The following is a 23,707-nucleotide window of genomic DNA, read 5'->3' on the forward strand; positions in this document are numbered from 1 at the left end:
AACAGTGCCCACCGCGCCTGACGCGGGTTAAGTTGTTTGAGGTTACAGATGGTGATCAAGTTCTGAAAAGCACATTTCTCCAGCTTACAGTACAGTTGGTGGGCAAGCAATCTCTTGAGAACCGCCCAGACGTGTTGGATGTGTTCTTCGGTTGTTCGTAAATATATGAGAATATCGTCCAAATGAACTAACACCCACCGGCCTAGCATGCCTCTCAGAACATCATTGATGAATTGTTGGAGTCCAAAGGGAATGACCAGGCTCTCGTAATGTCAGGTGGGGATGATGAAGGCCGTCTTCCACTCATCACCCTCTCTGATGCGCACCAAATTGTAGGCGCTCCGGAGGTTCAACTTTGTGAAAATGGTGGCACCAGAGAAGGCGTCCAGGGCTAAGTTGATAAGCGGCAATGGGTGTCGGTTCTTAACAGTGATCTTGTTGAGCTCCCAATAGTCAACACACAGGTGAAGTTTGTGAGTACAGTAAGTAGAGATGGCTGCGGGGGGAAACGGAGCCTGGCTGAAGATCTATAGCCAGGTTATAGGGGCGATGAGGAGGAAGGTGGGTGGCACGTCTTTTGCAAAATGCTTCAGCCAGGGCCCGATAGGCGGTGGGGGATGGCGTTGGTGTTGACGTCGGGGGCCTCGGACTCCTTGGAACATGTCCCAGCCTGAGCCCGCAGGCAAAGTTCGGTGCAGGTCGACTGTAGGATCCGGTTCTGTGTCCAGGAGGTGAGGGGGTCGTGTTGGAGTAACCATGGCTATCCGAGTATATGAGTATGATGGGAGGTGAAAAAATGGAGGTGAGGTGAAAACGGAGCTGTTTTTGATGTTGGTCGATGACGAGAGTGATGAGAAACTCGAACACCAGATCTAATTTAGTTGGAAAAACACTACACTTCCCGTTCGTGCCATCCCATTTATCAGGTGGGCCAGGGGTAGCTCAGTGGTTAAGGCATTAGACTACGGTTTGGAAGATCCCAGGTTCAAACAAGTTGCCACTGTTGGGCCTAAATGCAAATGTAAATGTAGGTAAAGCAAGAAAAACATCAGAAGATGGGGGGTTGCGGTGCCGCGGCTATCCGCGTTATCCTGCAGAAGCTCCACCAGCTCATGGTGCAAGGCTGCGACATCTTGGACGCTCCGGCGAAGAGGCACGATCTCTCTGCTTAATTAGCTTGGCATGTCAGTTCACCACGTCGCAGAGGTGTGAGTAATCTGCTGTGTTCAGTGGTTAGGGCATTGGACTACGGTTAGGAAGATCCCAGGTTCAAACCCCACAACCACCAAGTTGCCACTGTTGGGCCCTTGAGCAAGGCCCTTAACCCTCAACTGCTCAGATGTGTAACGAAATAAAAAAATAATAAATTTTAAAAAGTAAATAATAAATAATAAATTTTAAAAGTAGATTCTAATGAACCTATAATTTCCACCAATTTCTCACACCTAATTTAAGTGGGCAGTTTGTTAGGTAAATATGCACAAAAAGAATCACCAGGCTTCTGTGTCAAGGCAACAAAAAACACTTAACCGAGGATCTGTTCAACTGGAATGAGTGGATCATTCATTTAGTCTTTTAGGGAGCATAGTGCACTCCCTACCTTGTATGCCCTAGATAAGATTAGGAAGACCAAGAAGATGACAAAACGGATGGTGAAAATAGGTTCTACTTTTCGCACTACATTTAACATTATGAACATAGTTATTATCGACAAGGAATCTGAATGTATGTTAACCACACAGAGTCTGTGGTCAAAAAAACATGTATATTTAAACTGAGAATTTGGACGAACTTGTGAAACATCCTCCAAAAGAGACTGATGTAGCTGGTGAGGGAAAACTTTTTCCAGGCAGTGGCCTGTTCCTGCCTCCCTTACATACAGCAACTAGCCAGAAATTATTCCAAAAAACATTTATCTCCTTTTTGACTGATTCTTTACACTGGAAGATCGTCACAATGCTGTAGCCTTTGTGTAACTCTTGAATAACTCATACTTTGGGTTGAGTAGTGTGACACTTAGGCCATGCCGGTGATGTAGTGGTTAGCACTGTCACCTTGCACCTCCAGGGTCTGGGCTCGATTCCCGTCTCCGTGTGCATGGAGTTTGCATGTTCTCCCTGTGCTTGGTGGGTTTTGATGATGGCTGGCACCCTGTCCAGGATGTACACCCTGTCCCTGTCCTGCCTCGTGCCCCAAGCCTCCTGGGATAGTCTCCAGGTCCCTGTGACCCTAAATACTGGATAAAGTGGTATACTATAGAAGATGAGTGTGACAATTAATTTCTTTGTCAGGTTTTGTGCCACTGTGTATCATTAATGCCTTGATTTTCCAGATTTTGCTGATGTCCGTTATATTGTGTAGATTGTAAGTTTATTACACAATATAATTTAATATTGTATTTTGTACATTTCAGTTCATTTTATTTATGTATTTATATTTATTTTTAAGACAAATAGAAAAGGCAAAGTTAAGCTTGTAATGAGAATGTTCAATTCAATCTCATGAGATTAAAGAAACATCATTCCGAACAACAAAAGTTTGCTATGGGAAACTGTAAACTACCTGTAAAAACTTTTTTGGCTCACAAAAAAAAAAAATCACCAAATTTGACCACCAACCCTATTTGTGAGGAAAATGTTATATTTAGCCCCAGCCACACAAACACTGACTCATCAGTCTCACGCTGTGATCTAAATTTCCGTGCTGCCCTCCAAATGTTTATGTACAAATAATAATACCAATAAGAGGGTGTTGCACGCTCTCACGAAAAGCTCTTCCTGTGGCTAGTGGCATTTTAAGCACAGAGACTCACCTCAGGGTGACACCTGCCAGACCTTTAACACAGCCACTGAATCTAATGAAGATACCTGCTACACTAAGGTCAAGTCCCATCATACCGTAGGTGCCAAAAAGATCAATATATATATAAAAAACAGAATAATCTAAGAAGTTGATATATTTTATATTTTATTTTATATTATATTTAGATTATTTCATTAAATATAATATCTCTATGCCAAAGAATCCCTTGGATAATTTACCAAAAAAAACATGTAAAACGTGATCTTTTACGGTTTTGGAAGAGTTTTAATGGTCCCTAAGGATCTCTTGCAGCTATACACATCAACACCTGTGTACGCTTCTGACCTTCCTATAAAGAAAGTTTCTACTCTATACACTGTTTATATTGAAAAAATATTACATGAACGCAAAGCGGTTTTTCCTAGTGTCAGAAACAATAAGCAGCAATATGAACGAGCAAGAATGTAAAAAGAGGTCTTAAGGTTAAAGCCTTTCTGCTTTGATTATCCGTAAAGGAGGTTGAAAGCCTGAAGGTCACGCGTCACATAAATAAATCAACAGCAATGACCTACTCATACTAATAGAACGATTTGTTCGGGGTTGCAGTGCAACCTGCAGAGTCTTTCACAGCTTCTTTGGGAAATGGATAATTAAAAAACAATATCATTGTTATCCTTGTTATATAATTTCACAATGCAAATAGAAAGAAAACCACCAGTACGCTCTATTATTTCAATCCCATGAGAAAACCGTGATAAAATGTTAGAAGCAGAAATTCCCTTCTCTGCATTTTGAGTAGTGACATGCTTGCAGAACAGACTGACCTTCAAATCCTTTATTCTCAAAGCGTATAAAATATATAGTTCACAGGATGTCAGGGGCGATCCTTGTAACAAGGGGCACAAATCATTCCTCCCCTTTCTGACATACACGAGCGCAGGGTGAGGGAGGCAATAAAGCCTCAAGTCATCAAGGTAAATCATGACTAATAAAAGCAAGAAACCTTCATACACACAAAAATCTAAGAGAGAGAGAGAGAGAGAGAGAGAGAGAGATTTAGAAGTATTATACTGCCATACTTTTTTCTTGGAAAAGAGGACAGCGCCCCCTGTAGTAATGAGTCATGTAGTGCACTTAATTTTTTTTTTTTTAAATGCAGGGGCCTGACACAGACACACATACACACACACACTCAATATCAAATATATGGCAGCAAATAACTGCTTTAGAGTAATAATGTCTTCAAAAAAAAAGTTTATACATTCAAAATGCTATTAAAAAAAAGCAGTAAACAGTAATTAATAAAGGCGGCATGGTGACTTAGTGGTTAGCAATGTCGCCTTCAGGGTCTGGGTTTAATTTCTGGCCGGGTTTGATTCTCGCCTCTGTGTGGATGGAATTTGCATGTTCTTCCCGTGCTTGGTGGGTTTCCTTCGGATACACTGGTTTCCTCCCACAATCCTCCCGCGACCCTATTGACTGGATTAAGCGGTATAGATGGTGAGTGGGTTTTGAAATCTATGTAATCTGGGGCTTAAATGATTGAGATCAAACAGTTTTTAACATTATACAAAGATAACCCAGGTAAACGGTGAGCAAGTTGTGCGCTGCACCCAGGCAGTGATGTAAATTATATAACACTAACAAATACAAAAGTAAGAAACATGAGCTATAAGGAAAGTGACAAAGATGACACTTTTTATTTAAGTCGAGAAGAAAAACTGACCAACTGGAAAAAGGCAGATCGTGATCAAATCTGAAAACAAATAGCCCCAAAAATAAAGATTTATTAATTCTACTGAGCACTTATTAATTATGATATTAATAAGCATTTGCCAATAGTGTTTATAGCAATACTGATGCATGTGTAGATATAAAATAATGCAAACAAAAATTATATATTTTCTTTTAATAAATAAAATGTAAAATAATAAATAAACACCTGCTCCGATTTTTCATGAGATGGACTTAAAGATCTAAAATTCATTCCAGATACACAATATTACCATTTCTCTCAAACATTGTTCACAAATCAGTCTAAATGTGTGATAGTGAGCACTTCTGCTTTGCTGAGATAATCCATCCCACCTCACAGGTGTGCCACATCAAGATGCTGATCTGACATCATGAGTAGTGCACAGGTGTACCTTAAACTGCCCACAATAAAAGGCCACCCTGGAATGTGCAGTTTTTTGCTTTATTGGGGGTCTGGGGACTCAGAACCGGTCAGTATCTGGTGTGACCACCATTTGCCTCATGCAGTGCAACACATCTTCTTCGCATAGAGTTTATTAGATTGTCACTTGTGGCCTGTGGAATGTTGGTCCACTCCTCTTCAATGGCTGTGCGAAGTTGTTGGATATTAGTGGGAACTGGTACACGCTGTCGTATACGCCGGTCAAGCACATCACTCAAAGGTTTTCACTCAAAATATCACGATACATGGCCCCATTCAGTTTTTCCTTTACACGGATCAGTCATCCTGGTCCCTTTGCAGAAAAACAGCCCCAAAGCATGATATTTCCACCCCCATGCTTTATAGTAGGTATTGTGTTCTTTGGATGCGACTCAGCATTTCTTCTCCTCCAAACACGACAAGTTGAGTTTTTACCAAAACATTCTATTTTGGTTTCATCTGACCATATGACATTCTCCTAATCCTCCTCTGGATCATCCAAATGCTCTCTAGCAAACTTCAGATGGGCCTGGAAGGGTACTGGCTTAAGCACATCTGGCACTGCAAAATTTGAGTCCCTGGTGGCGCAGTTTGTTACTGATGGTAACCTTTATTACTTTGGTCCCAGCTCTCTGCAGGTCATTTACTATGTCAGTTCTTGTGATCATTTTGACCACAGGGTGAGATCTTGCATGGAGCCCCAGATCAAGGGAGATTATCAGTGGTCTTGTATGTCTTCCCTTTTCTAATAATTGCTCCCAGTTGATTTCTTCCAAGCTGCTTACCTATTGCAGATTCAGTCTTCCCAGCCTGGTGCAGGTCTACAATTTTGTTTCTGGTGTCCTTTGACAGCTCTTTGGTCTTGGCCATAGTGGAGTTTGGAGTGTGACTGTTTGAGGCTGTGGCCAGGTGTGTTTTATACTGATAACAAGTTCAAACAGATGCCATTAATACAGGTTATGAGTGGAGGACAGAGAAGCCTCTTAAAGAACAAGTTACAGGTCTGTAAGAGCCAGAAATCTTGTTTGTTTGTATGTGAACAAATACTTATTTTAACAAAGAATTTACCGATTAATTCATTAAAAATCCTACAATGTGAATTTTTGGATTTTTTTTTTTTTTTGTAGTTAAGGTATACCTATGATGACAATTACAGGGCTCTCTCATTTTTTTAAGTGGGAGAACTTGCACAATATGTGGCTGACTAAATAGTACTGTACCTGTCAAACTGCTTAAGTGTTACATATGTACTTTAATACACACCCTGACAACACAGGCTTTGTTGGCACATGATGAAAGACAAAAAAACGGCAACCTTTTAGTAAGGAGATGATTTATTGAACATATTATGATGTTATTATTAAAGGAGTCTCCAGTGTCAGTGCTTTGAAAAGGTCAGAAGTAAAGTTGTTCAGACAAGGAACAAGGAAAAGTGAACAAGACAGCCAGGTTTATGCTTCATGGCTTTACAGAACATGTTGGCAATTTCAACCAACAAGGTGCTGGTCTACGGGTGCACTTTATTACAAAATAATTGCTTTAAACCCTGCAAAAACAACTGTTTGATCCCAGCTGGGGGTGTTTACATTTTGTCAATTTAAGCAACTTTAATTGTAAATACATATGAAATTGACTGTACACTCCATTAGCACGTAATGATAGATATAGGGAAAAGATTAGCTTAGCATTGATGTTATTTAAAGGACAAACACTGGGGATTTTTAAGTTTAAAGCAGATAAAAAAATACATAATAAACATTACAAATGGGGTTAAAAGAAAGAAAAAGAAAAATATATAGTTGCAAACCAATGGTGATTGAGCCCAAGGACCTACGCCATTGCCGCATCACACAATATATGTGTTTTCTGAGCATGTTAAGACCTCCAAAATTCCCCCTGCGCTAAAAACAATGCATCACGCTGTGATATCGCTCAATGTGATGCCACTCATAAAAGTAGAAAAAGCCAATTTTCAAACTGTTTAAAGTTTGTATAAAAAAAATTATGCTGGCCTGGTGTGGTGGTAGTGATCCTATGAATCCCCTGAGAGGGATTTCAATTTCATCGGGGGCATTGTGCCAACAACCCAAAATAAATGACTTTTTGTTATGTAGAGATAAAAGTTGCTAAGCTCCATGAGATCTAAATGTGTACCAGGTCTCACATGTACACGAGAAAGCGTGTATAAGCTATTCAGCCAAATCTCATGTGGATGCCCCCGGTGCCAGTCCAACTTGTGTGCTGATTTCCATGACTTTTTGAGCATGTTAAGAACACACCTATTCTCAGGTAATTTTATAGTTTGTATAGATAACTTGTACAGACTTTGATAAATCAGTAAGATTAGCTTAGCATTAATGCTACTTCATGTTCTGTTTGAAGGACATGAAAATTTAAAAATGTAATAATGTAAAAAAAAAATTATAACCAACATTACAAATGTGGTTAAAGGACAGGTGCGAGTATGTTAAATAAACATGATAAAACTTCACGGACTATGACATCATAAAGCTGTTTTCATAGTGCTTGGGCCCTAATAACTGATTTCCTGTTGAGTTGAGCCCATGACATGCATAGCGAATGTTGTTCAGCTCAATGAGATCTAAATGTGTACCGGGTTCACATGTATGAGCTATGCAGCAAAATATTGTGTGAAGGCCCTCGTGCCACGCCCGGGGCCGAGCCGCTTAGGCGTCCTAACGACAGCTGATTCCAACCTGTGTGCTGATTTTCATGTCTTTTTAAGTCAATTTTATGGTTTATAGCTTTTATAGATAACTTACACAAAAGTAAAATTTGATAGTTGATGAAAAATAGGTAAATAACTTTAGCTTAGCATTGACGTTACTTCAAGATCTGCTTGAAGGACATAAAAAAATTAAACACTGGAGATTTTTAACTTTAAAACATGTTAAGAAATGACAAACATTACAAACGTGGTTAAAAGAAAGAAAAATAAAAAATAGATGCGAGTATATATTTAACAAACTTGATAAAAAAATGTTAGCTTGTTTTGGTAACATTTGGCGTTTGCGGGGTAATTGAGGTGCATTGTGGGAGAGAGAGGAGTGATTGACGTGGCGGCCATTTTGCCGCTGGCCGCTCGCTTCCCATTGTGTGTGTGATAGTAAATACTGAGAGTGCCAGGCAAAGCTCTGCACATATTTCACTGCGCCAAATTAAACACATTGGGTCGAAGGTAAGTGCCCGGACCGCGCGCCAAATTTCACCTAAAACACTTTTCCACAGCTTTGCCGAACTTTTGGGTGAAATATTTGCCGTTTTGCGCGAAAAAACCGTCGCGTTTGCGTCGAAACGCGAGAAAAACCCGCTGAGAGAAAAGAGGGCTCGCTCTCTCTCGTTTTCCGTGTCGTCGGAAATCCCGTCCCACTTTTAATGTGCCTTCTTTACTTCGCTTATTCGCCTCGAATCCGCGACTGGCGGCCCGTTTTAACCGGACACGGCGGTGCCGAAGGGTCTCTAGTCTGCGATCGTGGACCGTTCGAGTCGGATCTCGTCGCGGATTTTGAATTTTCCGTCCAAGTTTAAGCGCTCGCCCGAGCTTCACTACAGCCCTCTCAGTCACAGTCGCGTTTCGAATCGCGGCCATAATCTTGCGGTAGTGGGCGGGGCCTCAAGAGGCTGCGCTGCCCCCGCAACACGCCAGCGCGCCCGCTGATTGGCTGGAGCCGCGATCTCCCGGCGTCTCATTGGCTCGGCGTCAGTTCACCTCTCTGTGATTGGCTCGCGGCTTCTTTCCTCGAGCGCTGACTGGCTCGTGCTGTTTGTTGCTTTTGTTTTATATTCCACCTCTACCCGCTCTCTGCGCGTGCGACAGGAAGTTGCCTGAAATAGCGAAGACGGGGCCGGAAATCGCACGTGCGTTTTCGTAAACTTTCTTGTTTTTCTTTTTCGTTTCTTTCCATTTTTTTAATGATAAATTAAAGTTTATAAGAATAAATAGATGTTTAAATTTGCGTTTCAATCTTAGTATTGTGACGCAAACGGTGAATGTTTACACGATGACGTTTGTGTCAATGTCGTCATAAAATAAACCTGCAGGAAATATTAGTGATTTAATAATGAAATTATATTACTGGTAGTGTTTATTATTTATAGGTTTCTTTAATGCTTTCTGGTTTTAGTGGTGATTGTTTTGTTTTTTCAACTAAACTGTAAATGTAAATTATTTATCTCAACATATACATTCCCAAAATTAATAAATAAATAAAACTAGCAAATAAAAATATTAAAATATAATTAAAAAAAAATTAATAAAAAATATTATTAGGATTAAAATACATTTCTATACATATTTTAAATAAATACAACTGTTAATATTTAGAAACAACAGTTTGTCTTTATTCATCATCACAATTTATTATCTTTACTATTAACGGTCTTCAACTTATTCCTGATATTTTGGAGTTAACAAACAAAGGAAGTTTAATTAACAAAAAATTCTAGTTTAAATCTAAACATGGTGATGTTAACGGTAAAAGGTTACACAATAACATTTGCGTCTATTTTGTTATTGTTATTAATTAAACTATTAAGATTAACTTGAATTAAATCTTATTTGTTTTAAAACAAAATAATATTACTTTTGTTTGTTTGTTGAATGCTTCCTGGTTTTGGTAGTTTTTTTTTTTTTTTACTAAATATCAAATTTTTTAAAAATGTAATAGAAAACTAGTTAATAAAAAATACTAAAATAACATCCAAAATCAGTAAAATGTGTTATTGTTTATATTATTAGAATTTAAAATATGTTTTAACAGTACTGTTATTGTTAAGAAACACATCTGGTTTGTCCTTATTTATAGTTTGTTATTATCATTATTATTATTAACTGTCATAATCTTATATCTAGTGTATGGAGAACATTAGTGTAAAGAATATTTGTTGACATTAATGGAGTATTTTTTTTTCCCTGCGTTATTTCCACCGTTGCTTGCGGATGGGATGTTTGTTGATCTCCAATTAATATAATTAATTTTCACATTTTCTTTGTTTTAAAGTTGCTTCTTAGATTAACAGATTTCTCTTTGTGTTATTCTGCCACAGATTAAAGAAGCATGGCTCGTACCAAGCAGACCGCCCGTAAGTCCACAGGAGGTAAAGCTCCTCGCAAGCAGCTGGCCACTAAAGCCGCTCGTAAAAGCGCCCCCTCTACTGGAGGAGTGAAGAAACCTCACCGTTACAGGTTAAAATCATCTTCTCGTTCATCTTGAGGCATTTACATTTTCACTTCTTGTTTCCTTTTTTTTAATGTTATTGTTGTGCTATGTATAGCCACAAGAGGGCACTCATTAAAGAAAAGAAAAACATTCAGACAGATCTTCATGTGAACAAAAACGTAGTAACAGCAGTTATACTCGAGTCAAGTTAGAAAGACTTATTATTTTTTCTGTCTTGTATTTTTTTTAAATCACTACACGTTAAGTGTCTTTGGTTTGATCAGTGTTGCGGGTTTCTGTGTCCAGGCCCGGCACGGTGGCTCTGCGTGAGATCCGTCGGTACCAGAAGTCCACTGAGCTGCTGATCCGTAAGTTGCCCTTCCAGCGTCTGGTGCGTGAGATCGCTCAGGACTTCAAAACGGATCTGCGCTTCCAGAGCGCCGCCATCGGCGCCCTGCAGGTGTGTGTCAGAACAGAGGCGTTTGATGTGTTTGTATTAGTATGTGTTATCTCCTGATGTAGCTTTTTGAGAGAGAGATGAAAGAAGGTGGGAGGGGCTGAGTTACCACTGCTTTAAGTTTGTTTTTACATTCTGATCCCTTTGTGTGTGTATGTTAATGCAGGAGGCCAGCGAGGCGTACCTGGTGGGTCTGTTCGAGGACACCAACCTGTGCGCCATCCACGCCAAGCGCGTCACCATCATGCCCAAAGACATCCAGCTGGCGCGCCGTATCCGTGGGGAGCGCGCCTAGACACTCGTTGTCCTGCTCCTTCCATCCTTTCTGTCTGTCTCACTCTCTCTCTCTCCCTGTCTCTCTCTTTCTCTCTGTCTCTCTCTGTCTCTGTCCCTCTTCACTCGTCTCTCCCCTTCTTTCTTGGTAGAGTTTAGAATATCTGCGACGGGGAGGCCAATGTGTTTCAGTCTACTAGTGCTGTCTCACTGACGCGTAGGGTACCTGTATGTGCATGTAACAGACGCTTCTGATCGCTCGCACGTGTGCGCACACACACACACTCACACTCGTACACACCCACACACACATACACACACACAAACATAAAGAGTCGGAGCGTAAAACGAGGTCCTCCCTTGCCAAGCTGGGGGTTTGAACACAGGCACACACATATACACACACACTCAGCATGAAGGAAGGTGCAATCTGGGGTTAGTCTGCTTAAGGGGAGCGGCAACTTCCACAGCAGGGTGCTACTAAAACTGCCCCAGAGCACCTTCAGTTACCCCGTATTTCATCCCTGATCATATTAGAAACCTCGTCTTGCCCTCAGAAACCCACGCACCCACCCACGTGTCTACACCCCTCTCCACATCCGTGTGCACGTGTGCGTACATGCATGTGTGCGTGCGCGCGTGTGCAGGATCAGCAAAGCCGAAATCGTATTCAACTGCAAACCAGCATCTATTGGTTATAAAGTTGTTACTTATAATATTGATGATTACTATTATTATTGTTGATGGTGTTTTTTTTTTTTCTTTCTTTCCTTGTTTTTTTTTCTATGATGCATAGTCATTCATTGTTTTACCACTGTTATGGGACAAAACAAACAAAACTACAAAAAATTTGAATGAGATTGACTTTTTCGTATTATTATTATTAATTATTATTATAATTTTTATTATAATTAATTTTCTTTTTGTTTTTTCTTTTCCATGGTGAATTGCCGATCCTGCTCCTCCTGTTCAAACTTTCAGGCAGCCACAGGGGGGCGCGCGAAACCAGCCTCTCATTCACTCTCACTGTTCTTCACACACCTCGAGTTTTCTCACTTCACTTTTTGATTTTTGTCGACCCAGGATGATTTTTCATTTTTTCTTCTTCTTTCTTTCCTCCACAGATCGGCGTTTGTCCAAATAATTGTAGCAACAAAAAAAAAAAAAAGAGATTTTGTCACGTTTAGTTTTTTGGAGTGTTTCGCTCTCTTTGTGTAGATTCTCCTGCTCTCTGTCGTGATACACGTGTATAACCTCATGTTCCTGTTTATTTTTCTTATTCAGAAATTTAAATAAGCTGATCTTTGTATTTTCCAAATTTCTCATACTATGGTGGTAATAAATAGATGTTACACAACATCTTTGTCATGCCTGCTTCCTTTAATTTTGCAGCAAACCTGCAGGAAATGATTGAGTGTTTGTGCGGTGCTGTTTTACAAGAACGTAGCATGTTGAACCTTTAGCATATACGTTACAATACTGCCAGGTTTAAAGAAAAAGTGTGGGGAACATTTAAACAAAATCAATATACATTATATTTTATTTAAGAATTAAATTTATGTTTAATGGCCAACTTTTAATCCACTTTTGTACTTTTTGTGCACACATACACTATATTGCCAAAAGTATTCACATTGAATTCAGTTGTTCCAATCACTTCCATGGTTAGGGGTATAACATCAAACACCTAGGCATGCAGACCGCTGTTACACACATCTGTGAAAAAACGACTCACTCTCAGGAGCTCAATGAATTCCAGCGTGGCACTGTGATAGGTCGCCGCAAGTCCAGTCGTGAAATTTCCTCACTACTAAATATTCCGCAGTCAACTGTTAGTGGGGTTATAATGTAGTGGAAGCGATTGGGAATGACAGGAACTGATAAAATCACAGAGTCAGAGGATGCTGAGATACAGTGCACAGAGGTCGCCAACTTTCTGCAGAGACCTTAAAACTTGATGTGGCCTTCAGATTAGCTGTGGGACAGTGTGTAGAGAGCTTCATAGAATGGATTTCCATGGTCGAGTAGCTGCATCCAAACCTTACATCACCAAGTGCAATGCAAAGCATGAATGCAGTGGTGTAAAGCACAACGTCACTGCATTCGATGGACAAGTGGTTTTGGCTGGTGTCAGAAGATCGGTACTTGTCTGACTGCATTGTGCCAAGTGTAAAGTTTGGTGGAGGTGGCATTATGATGTGGGGGTGTTTGTCATTGGACTCGTGCTCCTTAGTTTCAGTGAAAGGAACTCTTAATATTTCAGCATATCAAGACATTTTTGACAGTTTGGGGACAGTCCCTTCCTGTTCCAACATGACTGCACCAGTGCACAAAGTAAGGTCCATAATGACATGGATGAGCGAGGAGAGTTTGGTGTGGAAGAACTTGACTGGCCTGCACAGAGTCCTGACCTCAACACCTTTGGGATGAATTAGAGCGGAGACTGCGAGCCACGCCCTCTCATCCAACGATTGTGTCTGACCTCACAAATGCGCTTCTGCAAGAACGGTCAAAACTTCCCATAAACACACTCCTATACTTTGTGAAAAGCCTCAACAGAAGAGTTGAAGATGTTATATAGCTGCAAAGGGGGCGGATTAAGAATTAGGTGCTACTCAAGCTCATGTGCATGTTAAGGGGGGCGAGCCCATACTTTTGGCAATATAGTGTATTTATACAGCAAGTAACATTGATTAGAATATTTTACAGCCAAGTATTAATATTAAAACCATCTAGGTTTTTTGGTTCCCCCATTTTTTTTTGGTACATTGGCTTTTTTGTGGGATCAATCTGGACGGGCTGGATATTTTTTGTCCATGTGGAATGGGTGAGCCTTGGGTCCCGATGATCCTGGCACCAGTTTGCCGGTGTATAATTGGTGATCAGTTCACCTGACTGTTGCACTTTTTGACCAAAAATGTGCGACAGTTTTTTTTTTCTTTCCCCTGATAAAAAACTGACCGTAACGCTTGCTAAAGATCGATAAATCCGAAGGGACAATGTGGAGCTGCTGCACATACACAGGTGGGATAAGAGGATCAGAAATGGCTGTAAATCATGTGACTTCAGTACGTTGTATTGGTTAGTATTTGTGCCTCCTGGTTTCCTAATTAGTGGCTGTTGCATTATATCAAAGCAAGCTAAATCTGGGTATGTTGCCTGCAAATGGTTTTACAGTCATCACTTGATGGGAAAAAATAAATAACTAAATTTGATCCTGATCCTTGAAAACTTGTCACAATTTTGTGGTAATGAACTGAACATTCTGCGAAAAGCATGAACTCCAAATAGATAACCGTTAGAGCATACAGTCACATAGTACTGAGTGCATCAGGGACCGGTACAGTGAACCCGTCAACTTTAATCTCGATGAAGCTCATCTGCATTTATAATGATCAACAATGTTATAGCAAACAGTATGCAGCAGTAACGACATAACAATGCAGGCCTGCTTATAATGATTTTAATTTTATAATCTGCTACTAACATTAAAAACGAAGATCTTTATGTGTATCTCTACTGATTTCCGTGGTGTTGAAGGCGTTGCTTTCGGCCCTCTTTGATGTGCACATGGAAGCCTCGTTCACATCCTCAACTTGGTTTACTCAGCTGCTTCAGCTTCTTCATACGATTCTGAAAACAATGGTTGTGTATATAAAGGTGAATTAAGCCGGTCCCAGATCCCAGAATTCACAACTGAGTTTCACAATATATACCACAGTTTAATAGTTTAAGCTCCAAACATCTGGTCTGAGGCCAGAAATATAAGTTATGAAGTGATCTGCATTGCAGTGCTGGTTCATGCATGTTCAGCTTAAGCATGGCTACTTTACTGCAGTATAAGTGTGAGAACTACAGTACTCTCTCATCTCAATCATATAACGTTTGACTTTTGTGTGGGGTTTGAATTAACTAAGTACTACATGTGTATTATATATTTAAAAGCAGGCTGGTTAAGTAGACCCAACCTACTACTGCTAATATTACTGATACTATCAGTACTACTACCACTACTACTACTCCTAATATTGCTTCTAGTACTACTATTACTATGATTACTTTCACTATTACTACTACTACTACTACTAATATCGCTGCTACTACTACTACTTTTACTGCTAGTGGTACTACTAGTACTGCTATCACAATTAATTCTGCTACTATTATTACGAGTAATATTACTACTATTACTTTTTCCACTAATATTGCTACTACTACTACTGATTTTACTATTACTGCTAATAATACGTCTACAACTAGTAGTATTACTACTACTTTTATTGATATTATTAATACTACCATTACTACTGCTATTACAAATGCTACTACTACTACTATTACTACTTAATATTATTACTACTATTACTACTAATGTTAATACTACATAAAAAAGTAATAAAATTACTCTTTTTCACTCTTATTACCATAAGTAATAAAATTACTTTTTTCACGACTATAACTACAGTACTACTAATACCTTTCAATTACTACTTCTATTAATATTATTACTACTATTATTTTTTACTACTACTATTACCACTGATTTTACTAAAATTACTACTATTATTTTTACTACTGCTGCTACTGCTATTGATACTCCTATTGGTACTCTTACTATTAATTCAGCTACAATGTTACTATTATTGTTACTATTAATACTAATAACTAAAACTAATACTTAATACTACCTCTACAACTACTACTATCATTAATTCTGCTACTACTATTCTATTACTACTACTATTTCTATTAATATTGCTACTATTAGTACTATACTAGTACTACTACTACTGCTCCTACTACTACTACTACTAATAATAATAATAAGAAGAAGAAGAATGTCATCATTAGAATCATACTAAGTTATTAAGATGGCTGTTTTTCTGCCATGATAATAAAACCCAGAGCTCAGCTGTGCCCTTTTTTTTATCTTTACTATCATGAATAAGAGTAATTTTTGACTTGCCAACCAACCTAGGATTAAAATTAATTTTCACTTTTGAAAAGTCAAATGATCATCCATCTTATACAGTATACCAACCTTCACACACTCCTGGGCTGTTAAACCTGTCCCATCCTCTACGCACACACACGAGGCCCTTGTCACAAGTGCCGTATACATCATACGGACCACCGCACTCCTCATTCTTCACCTTGGCGCACACCAGGCAGCAACCACACACACTCTGCGCTTTTCCTCCCAGACAATTGAGATCTGTCGGGCATTGTGCCTTGTAGCAGGGTAAGCATGATAACGCCAGGCTCTCCTCCACCAGCAAGAAGGCCAGAAGCTGACAGATCAGCAAACACTTCCGATCCATTGCGACGCAGAGACGGAAAATTTCCAACAGAGTCACTCTTTTATGCAACTGACTCTCGAAGTCAGTGCGGGTTGAAGTTCTAATGAAAAGACTCCCCCCCCCCCCCCCTCAGACCCCCTACCCAAACAGCTGCGTTTCCCAGTCCTGCTCTTTTAACTCTTTCATGCATCAGTTATTTTACAAACAATATTCACATTTCTTTATGGTATTTTTTTTCTCAATACTAAAATTTTCCCTATGCATTCTAAACATCATGTAAACTTTTAATAAAAGATTAAACAGATGTAAAAATAAATAAATAAATAAGACAGTAAATTTGGACTGACATGCTCTAAGAATTCACACAAGGAACAGTGGATGCAAAATATTGTATTAGGAGATACAAGGACATGCAATAGTCATACAGTCAGACAAACTGAGCATAATAGGGATAGAGCAGACCTTAAGGTTCCCTTAGAAGGCTAGTTTATAATAATGTACTATAGTATTTAGTATATTGCTGTAATGACATTAGAATGCAGGAGGATTTATTAAGAGAGAGTATACAGTATAATCTGCTGTGTGGGTTACAATAATGCACAGACACATTTGTTAAGATGCTAAGAAAAAACAATATACGTATCCTCGCAGTAAATCATTGATCTTCTAGGTCTCTGCCACACCCTCGGACTTGCCTCATTCATGTCTTCATATCTCATTTCCTCAGCTGCTTCAGCTCCTCGATAGACATTTCTGATAATGTAAGCATTGTTGTAAGCACATCCGCAGTGGCAGGTAATCACACAGCCTTTTTGGCCATGTACAACACTACTTTATTTCACCAACAATTCTACTTGCATACTTGCTTGTTCTATCTAGTTGGAAAGAAGCCAACAGTCTCTGGGTCTCGAATGATTCTGGGAACATTGGCTTTTGGTTCCTGAGATGTTCTAGGAATGTTTGTTTTAGTGGTTCTGTGAGTGTTTCTGAAATGTTTGTTTATGGTTTTCAAAACATTTTGGGAAATCTTCTCTTTGGTTCCCGATGCATTTACATTTAGATTTATGATATTTAAGAGATGTTACTTATCCAGAGCTATACTCTCATTTATCTATAGGTCTAAGGAGTTGAAAGTTAAGACCCAACATTGGCAGCTTGGCAGTGCTGGGATTTAAACTCACAATCTTCCAATCAGACGTCCAACGAAGCATTCTGGAAAAGTTTGTTTTTTGACTGAAACATAAGAAGGCATTTCATGGCCTTCTGTTTTCTGATCTAGAAATGCATAGTAGCATAGAGTTACCATTTTTACCTACAAAAACAGACCATGATTTTTTTTTTTTTAATGAGGGATTTCTCATGGCAACCAGTTCTGGATTATTTGTGTGGTGATGTATAAAATTTAACTTTTGGTTGTGGTTCATAAGACAATCTGTGTACAGATTTTTTTTTTAGTTCCAAGTTGTGTTTTCATGAAAGGTTCATTTACACAATTTTACAGAAAAAAACCTTCATGTTGTGTAATTTTGGCTGAAAAAAAAAAAATCCCAGAAAATAATCAAAGAGGAACCAAATGATTGTGGTCCTAAGGAATTTGAAACAAGTACACATTATAAGATGTAAAGACCAACTAGTACTTCGCCAAATTTATCCAAACAATGTCTATGATAATTACCTTGACACACTCCTTCTTTGTTGTAAGGGACTGGTCTTCTTCTTACACACTTAAGGCCCTGATCACAGACACCAAGCAAGTTGTAGATTCCTCCGCATTGCTCGTTCTTCAGCTTGGCACACTTGACGCAGCAGTTGCATACCCCCCTTACTTTTCCTCCAAGACAACTGGGTTCTGGCGGGCATTTCTCCCTGTTGCATTCGAAGCAGACCAGCCCCATGCTGTCCTCCACCAGCAGGACGGCCAGAATCTGGCAGATTAGCAAGGACTTCAGAAACATCGTGAAGCAGAATTTGGAAAATTGTCAGCTTTACAGCTCCTGTATGTCTAAAAATTTGTGTTTCACTTTCTCTTTTTTGTCAGGAAAAGACTCCCACAAAGTCCAGCCCACTCAGCCATCCTATCGGGGTGCTTTAAAGAACAGTACAATGGATTGCACTTCCATTTCACCTCAGGAAAGAATTCCTAATGAGCCGAGGAATTGAATTCGAGCATGTCTGAGCAAGAGTTACAGGGGTATCATAAAAATTTACTAATTCAGCAGCTAGGATTAAGGGAAATAAGGCTAAGGCTAATATACACTTTAACCCTGCTCTAGCAAAGTTTAAAATACTCTGCAGTTTGTTGGTGCCATTGTAGTGTAAAATAATTATTTAGTTTATTATCCAAATCAAATATTTTACAGTTTATCACCTTCATACATTTGTTCTTCTCCTGTGAACTCAAGCTGGATCATTAATTCCTCCAAACAATAAATCTGAACCCCACCCTAAATAACAGCTCTGGAACTAAAGCATTCCAGTGGCAAGTTTGAGCATGAAGTAAGAGCTAACGTTCTTGCAGGATTTTCATCGTGGAGCGGCCTTTAAGATTAAATTAAATTTTTTATATATATATTTCTTTTTTAGCAATTAAAAAAGTAATCAAATTCTTGACCATCTACATCTTGACACATAGAATTTCATCAGATGAGACAGTGTTTCTTCAGTCCTCTCCGATGGAACCCAGCATGATCTTCTGCTCTTGTAGGCCATTTGCCTCAAGTTTTGGTATGTAGTACTTCTTGAGATGCTCAGGACAGAATATTTCAGCTCCTAGACCATTGTTTTTTAGTCAGTTTGAGCCAACCTGTCCATTTTCCTCCCTCCTATCTCATCAACAAGGTTTTTCACCAGATTTTGTCGACCTGGGCGTTGTTTTGAAATACCCAGATCAACCCTTATAAGCATAAATAGCCATGCCAAGTCATTTCATCTATTTCGATGTCTGATGTAATGTTTGAACATTAACCAATGATCTTGGTCCAAGTCCTGATTTAAGGATTAAGAAAGTGCGATAATTTTGAATAAAATTGCCAGCAAACATATACATCAGTAGCCCATAAGAACTCATGGTGATTCAGGTGTCACCAACCCCTTTAAATGTTCTGGAAAGTTCCTTATTTAGCTTTATCCCTGACTTTAACTTATAAAGTCATCAAGGGACCTCTAATGAACCATTCTGGTGGAGTTCTGTGAAAATCTGTGTACCCATGACATCATTTGCATAATGGTGGTGTGCCTGGGTAGCACACAATAGCTCATTTTAAAAATCTTGCTTTTTGTTAGTGAAAGTATGATTTGAATGATTTAATAACATCTCGTGTTTTATATTTAACTTGTTCTGAGTGCACTTCTTAAACAAATTTATATTAAAAAAAATAGCTGCAGTACCAACACAGCCCACCAGAGGAAAACTCTTACGCTTTTAGTTTTCACATTAGCCTGAAAGACATAACGCTGTGACCTAGCGTTATGTGTCTTTATATACGGTTTATGGTTAATACTCACCCACTAGGTTTGTTAGCTTTGTTAATGTTGCATTTAATTTACCTAACTAGCAAGTCAAGCCTGTTAATGTTTTTGTTAGCTAGACAATGTCACAGGTATGATACTGTGAATAAAATAAGACCAAGACAGAAAGTATGTTCTGAGAGCGATTTTCCCTCTTAAAGCTGGGGTAATTTCATGAGTTGCCAGCTCACATAAACTCAAGTCTCTTAAACAAAAGTTCCTCTGAGATTCTTTTTTATAACAGCTCTATATCGTCTGCGTTCGATGCTGAACAGTTTTAGTTTTCACAAGGCCATTTTAAACATAATCAGCAGACAAGGAATATCTGCATGCCAGCTCTAGTCACATTGCATAACTTTATTCAGGTCAGAACAGGATTAGAAATCTCTCATACAGGATCGGGGGATGGGAGAGTGAGAAAAAAAGAGAGTTTCTCTATTTTTTGTTTATAACGTGGAAAGAAAGACAGACGTTAGAACGAGTGATTGAAAATATGGTAAAGGTAATAAATGAGAAAAAAATAAAGATGGAGGGAAGAGATGGTAGATAACAGGTTAGGTAGAGAAAGGGAAGAAGAAATGGCATGTAGATAACTACGTAGGGACCCGGGATAACTTCTGAGTCACTTGTCTATGAGTAAAGTCTGGTTCATATTGATCAGTGAGAACACAAGTGTGCCAGGCTCAGGGACTGTACCCCTTGAAAAGGTAGTCTCAAGCATGGTACGGTGTACGGTGCATAGTGTATACTGCCACCTGCTGTAGCGGGGGGTGAAAATACACGAGTGTATCCGAGTTCAGAGAATGATAATAATGTGAACATTGGTCAGCTGCGGAGTGGCTAGTGTGAAAGTCATGGAGAGAAAAGACATGTTAGAATGAGTGATTAAAGGTATGTTAAAGGTAATAAATGAGAAAAAAATAAAGATGGAGGGAAGAGATGGTGATAACAGGTTAGGTAGAGAAAGGGAAGAAGAAATGGCATATAAAGAAAAAGCAAGTCGAAGCAAAGTAGAAAATAAAACATGTAATGGAAGCTGTGATGTAGGAAGCACCACAAACATAGTTAAAAGAAAGGAAGTTATTACCTTAAATTTTAAATATAATGACATTGTGGTATTATGTAACTCTTAACCTCCACTAAAAAAAAGCCGAAAAAAAAAAACTTCCAGGTCCACCAGCAATAGAAAGCTTCACTCCATCGGTTAGCTGATTGAAATTTTATAGTGACAGCATTTTGTCAAAAAAAAAAAAAAACGTTAGCAAACAATGTGATCTTAAAGATCAAAACATTACTTATGTAGTTAGATTTTAGCCACCCTTTATACCTACAGTAGCAAACTTGCTGGAAAACAGCGCGCTGTGCAGGTTGTATAGGGAATTCGAACCAACTCTGTGTCAGGGTGCATTATCCTGCAGATCGGGGCCATTGCCATCAGGGATCACAGTTTTATGAAAGGGTGTAACGTGGTCTGCAACAATGTTTAGGTAGGTGGTACATGTCAAAGTAACTTCCCCTGTTTCCCAGCAAAACATTGCCTCAAGCACTGTCTCCATCTGCTCACCTTCTTCCCACAGTGCATCCTGGTGCTATCACCTCCACATATAAGCAACATACTGGCATCCAGCAGTGCACATGATGTAACAACAAAAGAACAGGCCATCTTCTTCCACTGCTTCCATTGGTCTAGTGACTGATTATCACATGGCCATTATAGGCATTGTCGATGATGGACACAGGTCACCAAGGGCACCCTGCACGATCTGTTGCTACGCAGGTCCGTATGCAAAAAGCTGTCATGCACTGTGTGTTTTGAAACCTTTTTATCATAACCAGAACAGACTTTTTTTACCAGTTTGAGCTAGTAGCTCTTCTATTGGATTAAACTACACAGACCAGTAAGCATTGTTTAACAGCTCTGGAACTGAAGCATTTCAGTGGCAAGTTTGAGCATGAAGTAAGAGCTATTTTGATGTCTGATGTAATGTTGAAAGTCCTGTTTTAAGGGTTAAGAAAGTGCGATTGTTTCTAATAAAATTGCCAGCAAACATATACATCAGTAGCCCATGAGAACTCATGGTGATAAAGGTGTCACCAACCTCTTTAAATGTTTTGGAAAGTTCCTTATTTAGCTTTATCCTTGACTTTAACTTATGAAGTCCCCAAGTGACCTCTAATGAACCATTCTGGTGCAGTTCTGTAACAATCTGTGTAACCATGACATCATTTCCAACATTGTGGTGTGCCTGGGTAGCACACAATAGCTCAGGTTAAAAAGCTTGCTTTTTGTTAGTGAAAGTATTTAACATTCTATTAAACAATTTGAATGATTTAATAACATCTCATGTTTTATTTGTAACCTGTTCTGAGTGCACTTCTTGAACAGATTTATATAAAAAAATAGCTGCAGTACCAACACAGCCCACCAGAGGAGGACTCCAACAGTATTATTTTTCACATTAGCCTGAATGTACCCTACCAACATGACTCTACTTTGTTATAATCTGACTAAAGAAATTACCAAGAGTGTTATTTAAGCATCAGATTAAAAAAATTACCAAAATGTTCCCAACAGTTTGAGCGTGTAGCTCTTTTATTGGATTGAACTACATGAGTCAGCCTTCGCTCCCCATGCTCATCAGTATGCATTGGCCGCCCATTTCACTGGTTTACTGGTTCCCCTTCCTTGAACAACTATTGGTAGTTCCTGACCACTCCAGACTGGGAACACCGTACAAAACCTGTAGTTTTGAGACAATGACCATTGTTAAAAGCGCTATATAAATAAAATTTAATTGAAATTTTGGAGTTGCTCTGACTCAATTGTCTAACCGTTATGATTCGGCCCTTGTTAAAGTTGTGCAGAGGTAAGGACTTTCACAGTTTTTACACATCTTCCTAAATTCGCTTCACTTCCCCAGAAAACTCTGACATTTTTAAAGATGTTAAAAAAGTAAGCATAAATGTTGCAAAAGAAGAACAGAAGGCAATGGGGTGGAGGGGTCGTAGCTAATCCTGCCTAATTGCTTCGGCACGTGTCAGTTTGGCGATAAGGAGATTGACATACTCCCTGGGTCATCACCTAAACCAACCCCTCCACCACATACACACACACACACACACACATGGTTGTCCTTCAGTACAAACTGGTAAGCAGATGGCAGCATGGCACCAGCTGTTTGTAAAATCTAAACACTTAAACTGTATCTCATACTCTAATATATAAAACATACAAACTCTATACATTACTCACAATTTAAGACTGAATAAAACACTGTCCATTTTGAAGACTATTTCAAGTCATGATATTTAGAAAGTTGACATCTTTAATAGCTCCTTTATCCCAGTTGGGTTTGGGACCTCTGAGTGTAAGCTTCACTAAATCTTTATTTATTATTATTATTATTATTATTATTATTATTATTATATGGCTAACTGACAATCATGACCGATCAAATGACCTAGACCCAGAGGTGAAAGTTGTTTTAATTTCTTGCTAGCATGATGTAGCCAAAAGAAAGATTGTAGAGGTGGTGGACAGACCAGTAAATCTCAGAAGTTTCTCTTTATGTTTCTACTTATATAGCTAACTATGAGCATTTTTCACATTAAGAACTCGGGATAACTTCTGAGTCACTTGTCTATGAGTAAAGTCTGGTTCATATTGATCAGTGAGAACACGAGTGGGTCAGGCTCAGGAACTGTGCCTCTTGAAAAGGTGGTCTCAAGCATGGTACGGTGTACTTACTGTACGTAGGAATCAGATATGGAGGTTAATCCTACCTGAACACAAAGTGAACGTCTGTTTAGAACGAGATGTCATCAGTTCCATCTTTCACCTCTGAAAATTTGATATATGCATAGCACATGCCAGTCTCATCCTCTCACCTATACAGCCATAGCCAATAAAATAGGATGGCATGCGAGAAGATCGCTCTTGACATTTTTCCAAAAATGTCAGTGATATTAGGCATAGTGTGAAGATTGACTTCTTTGTTTTGTTCTTCTTTTT

At 39.0% G+C, this 23,707-nt stretch overlaps 2 protein-coding genes and 1 long non-coding RNA gene across 3 annotated transcripts; 1 reads left to right on the forward strand and 2 right to left on the reverse strand.

Moving 5' to 3' along the window:
• The first annotated feature begins 8,028 nt into the window (after positions 1-8,028).
• h3f3c (H3 histone, family 3C) lies at positions 8,029-12,245 on the forward strand. The gene is made up of 4 exons (XM_053485843.1): positions 8,029-8,177; positions 10,046-10,184; positions 10,465-10,618; positions 10,782-12,245. Exons 2-4 carry the CDS (start codon positions 10,057-10,059, stop codon positions 10,908-10,910), a joined length of 411 nt encoding a protein of 136 aa, XP_053341818.1. The 5' UTR covers positions 8,029-8,177; positions 10,046-10,056; the 3' UTR covers positions 10,911-12,245.
• Positions 12,246-14,336: 2,091 nt separating this feature from the next.
• LOC128512503 (venom protein 302-like) lies at positions 14,337-16,285 on the reverse strand. Its single transcript, XM_053485813.1, has 2 exons — positions 15,930-16,285; positions 14,337-14,521 (listed from the first exon to the last, which is right to left on the reverse strand). Exons 1-2 carry the CDS (start codon positions 16,207-16,209, stop codon positions 14,490-14,492), a joined length of 312 nt encoding a protein of 103 aa, XP_053341788.1. The 5' UTR covers positions 16,210-16,285; the 3' UTR covers positions 14,337-14,489.
• A 273-nt stretch (positions 16,286-16,558) lies between these two features.
• On the reverse strand, positions 16,559-18,215 carry LOC128512501 (uncharacterized). Its single transcript, XR_008356297.1, has 2 exons — positions 17,864-18,215; positions 16,559-16,941 (listed from the first exon to the last, which is right to left on the reverse strand). It is a non-coding gene; the product is annotated as an uncharacterized LOC128512501 (long non-coding RNA).
• Positions 18,216-23,707: the final 5,492 nt, after the last annotated feature.

This window comes from Clarias gariepinus, chromosome 24 (genome assembly GCF_024256425.1).
Source record: "Clarias gariepinus isolate MV-2021 ecotype Netherlands chromosome 24, CGAR_prim_01v2, whole genome shotgun sequence".
Lineage (NCBI taxonomy): Eukaryota > Metazoa > Chordata > Actinopteri > Siluriformes > Clariidae > Clarias > Clarias gariepinus.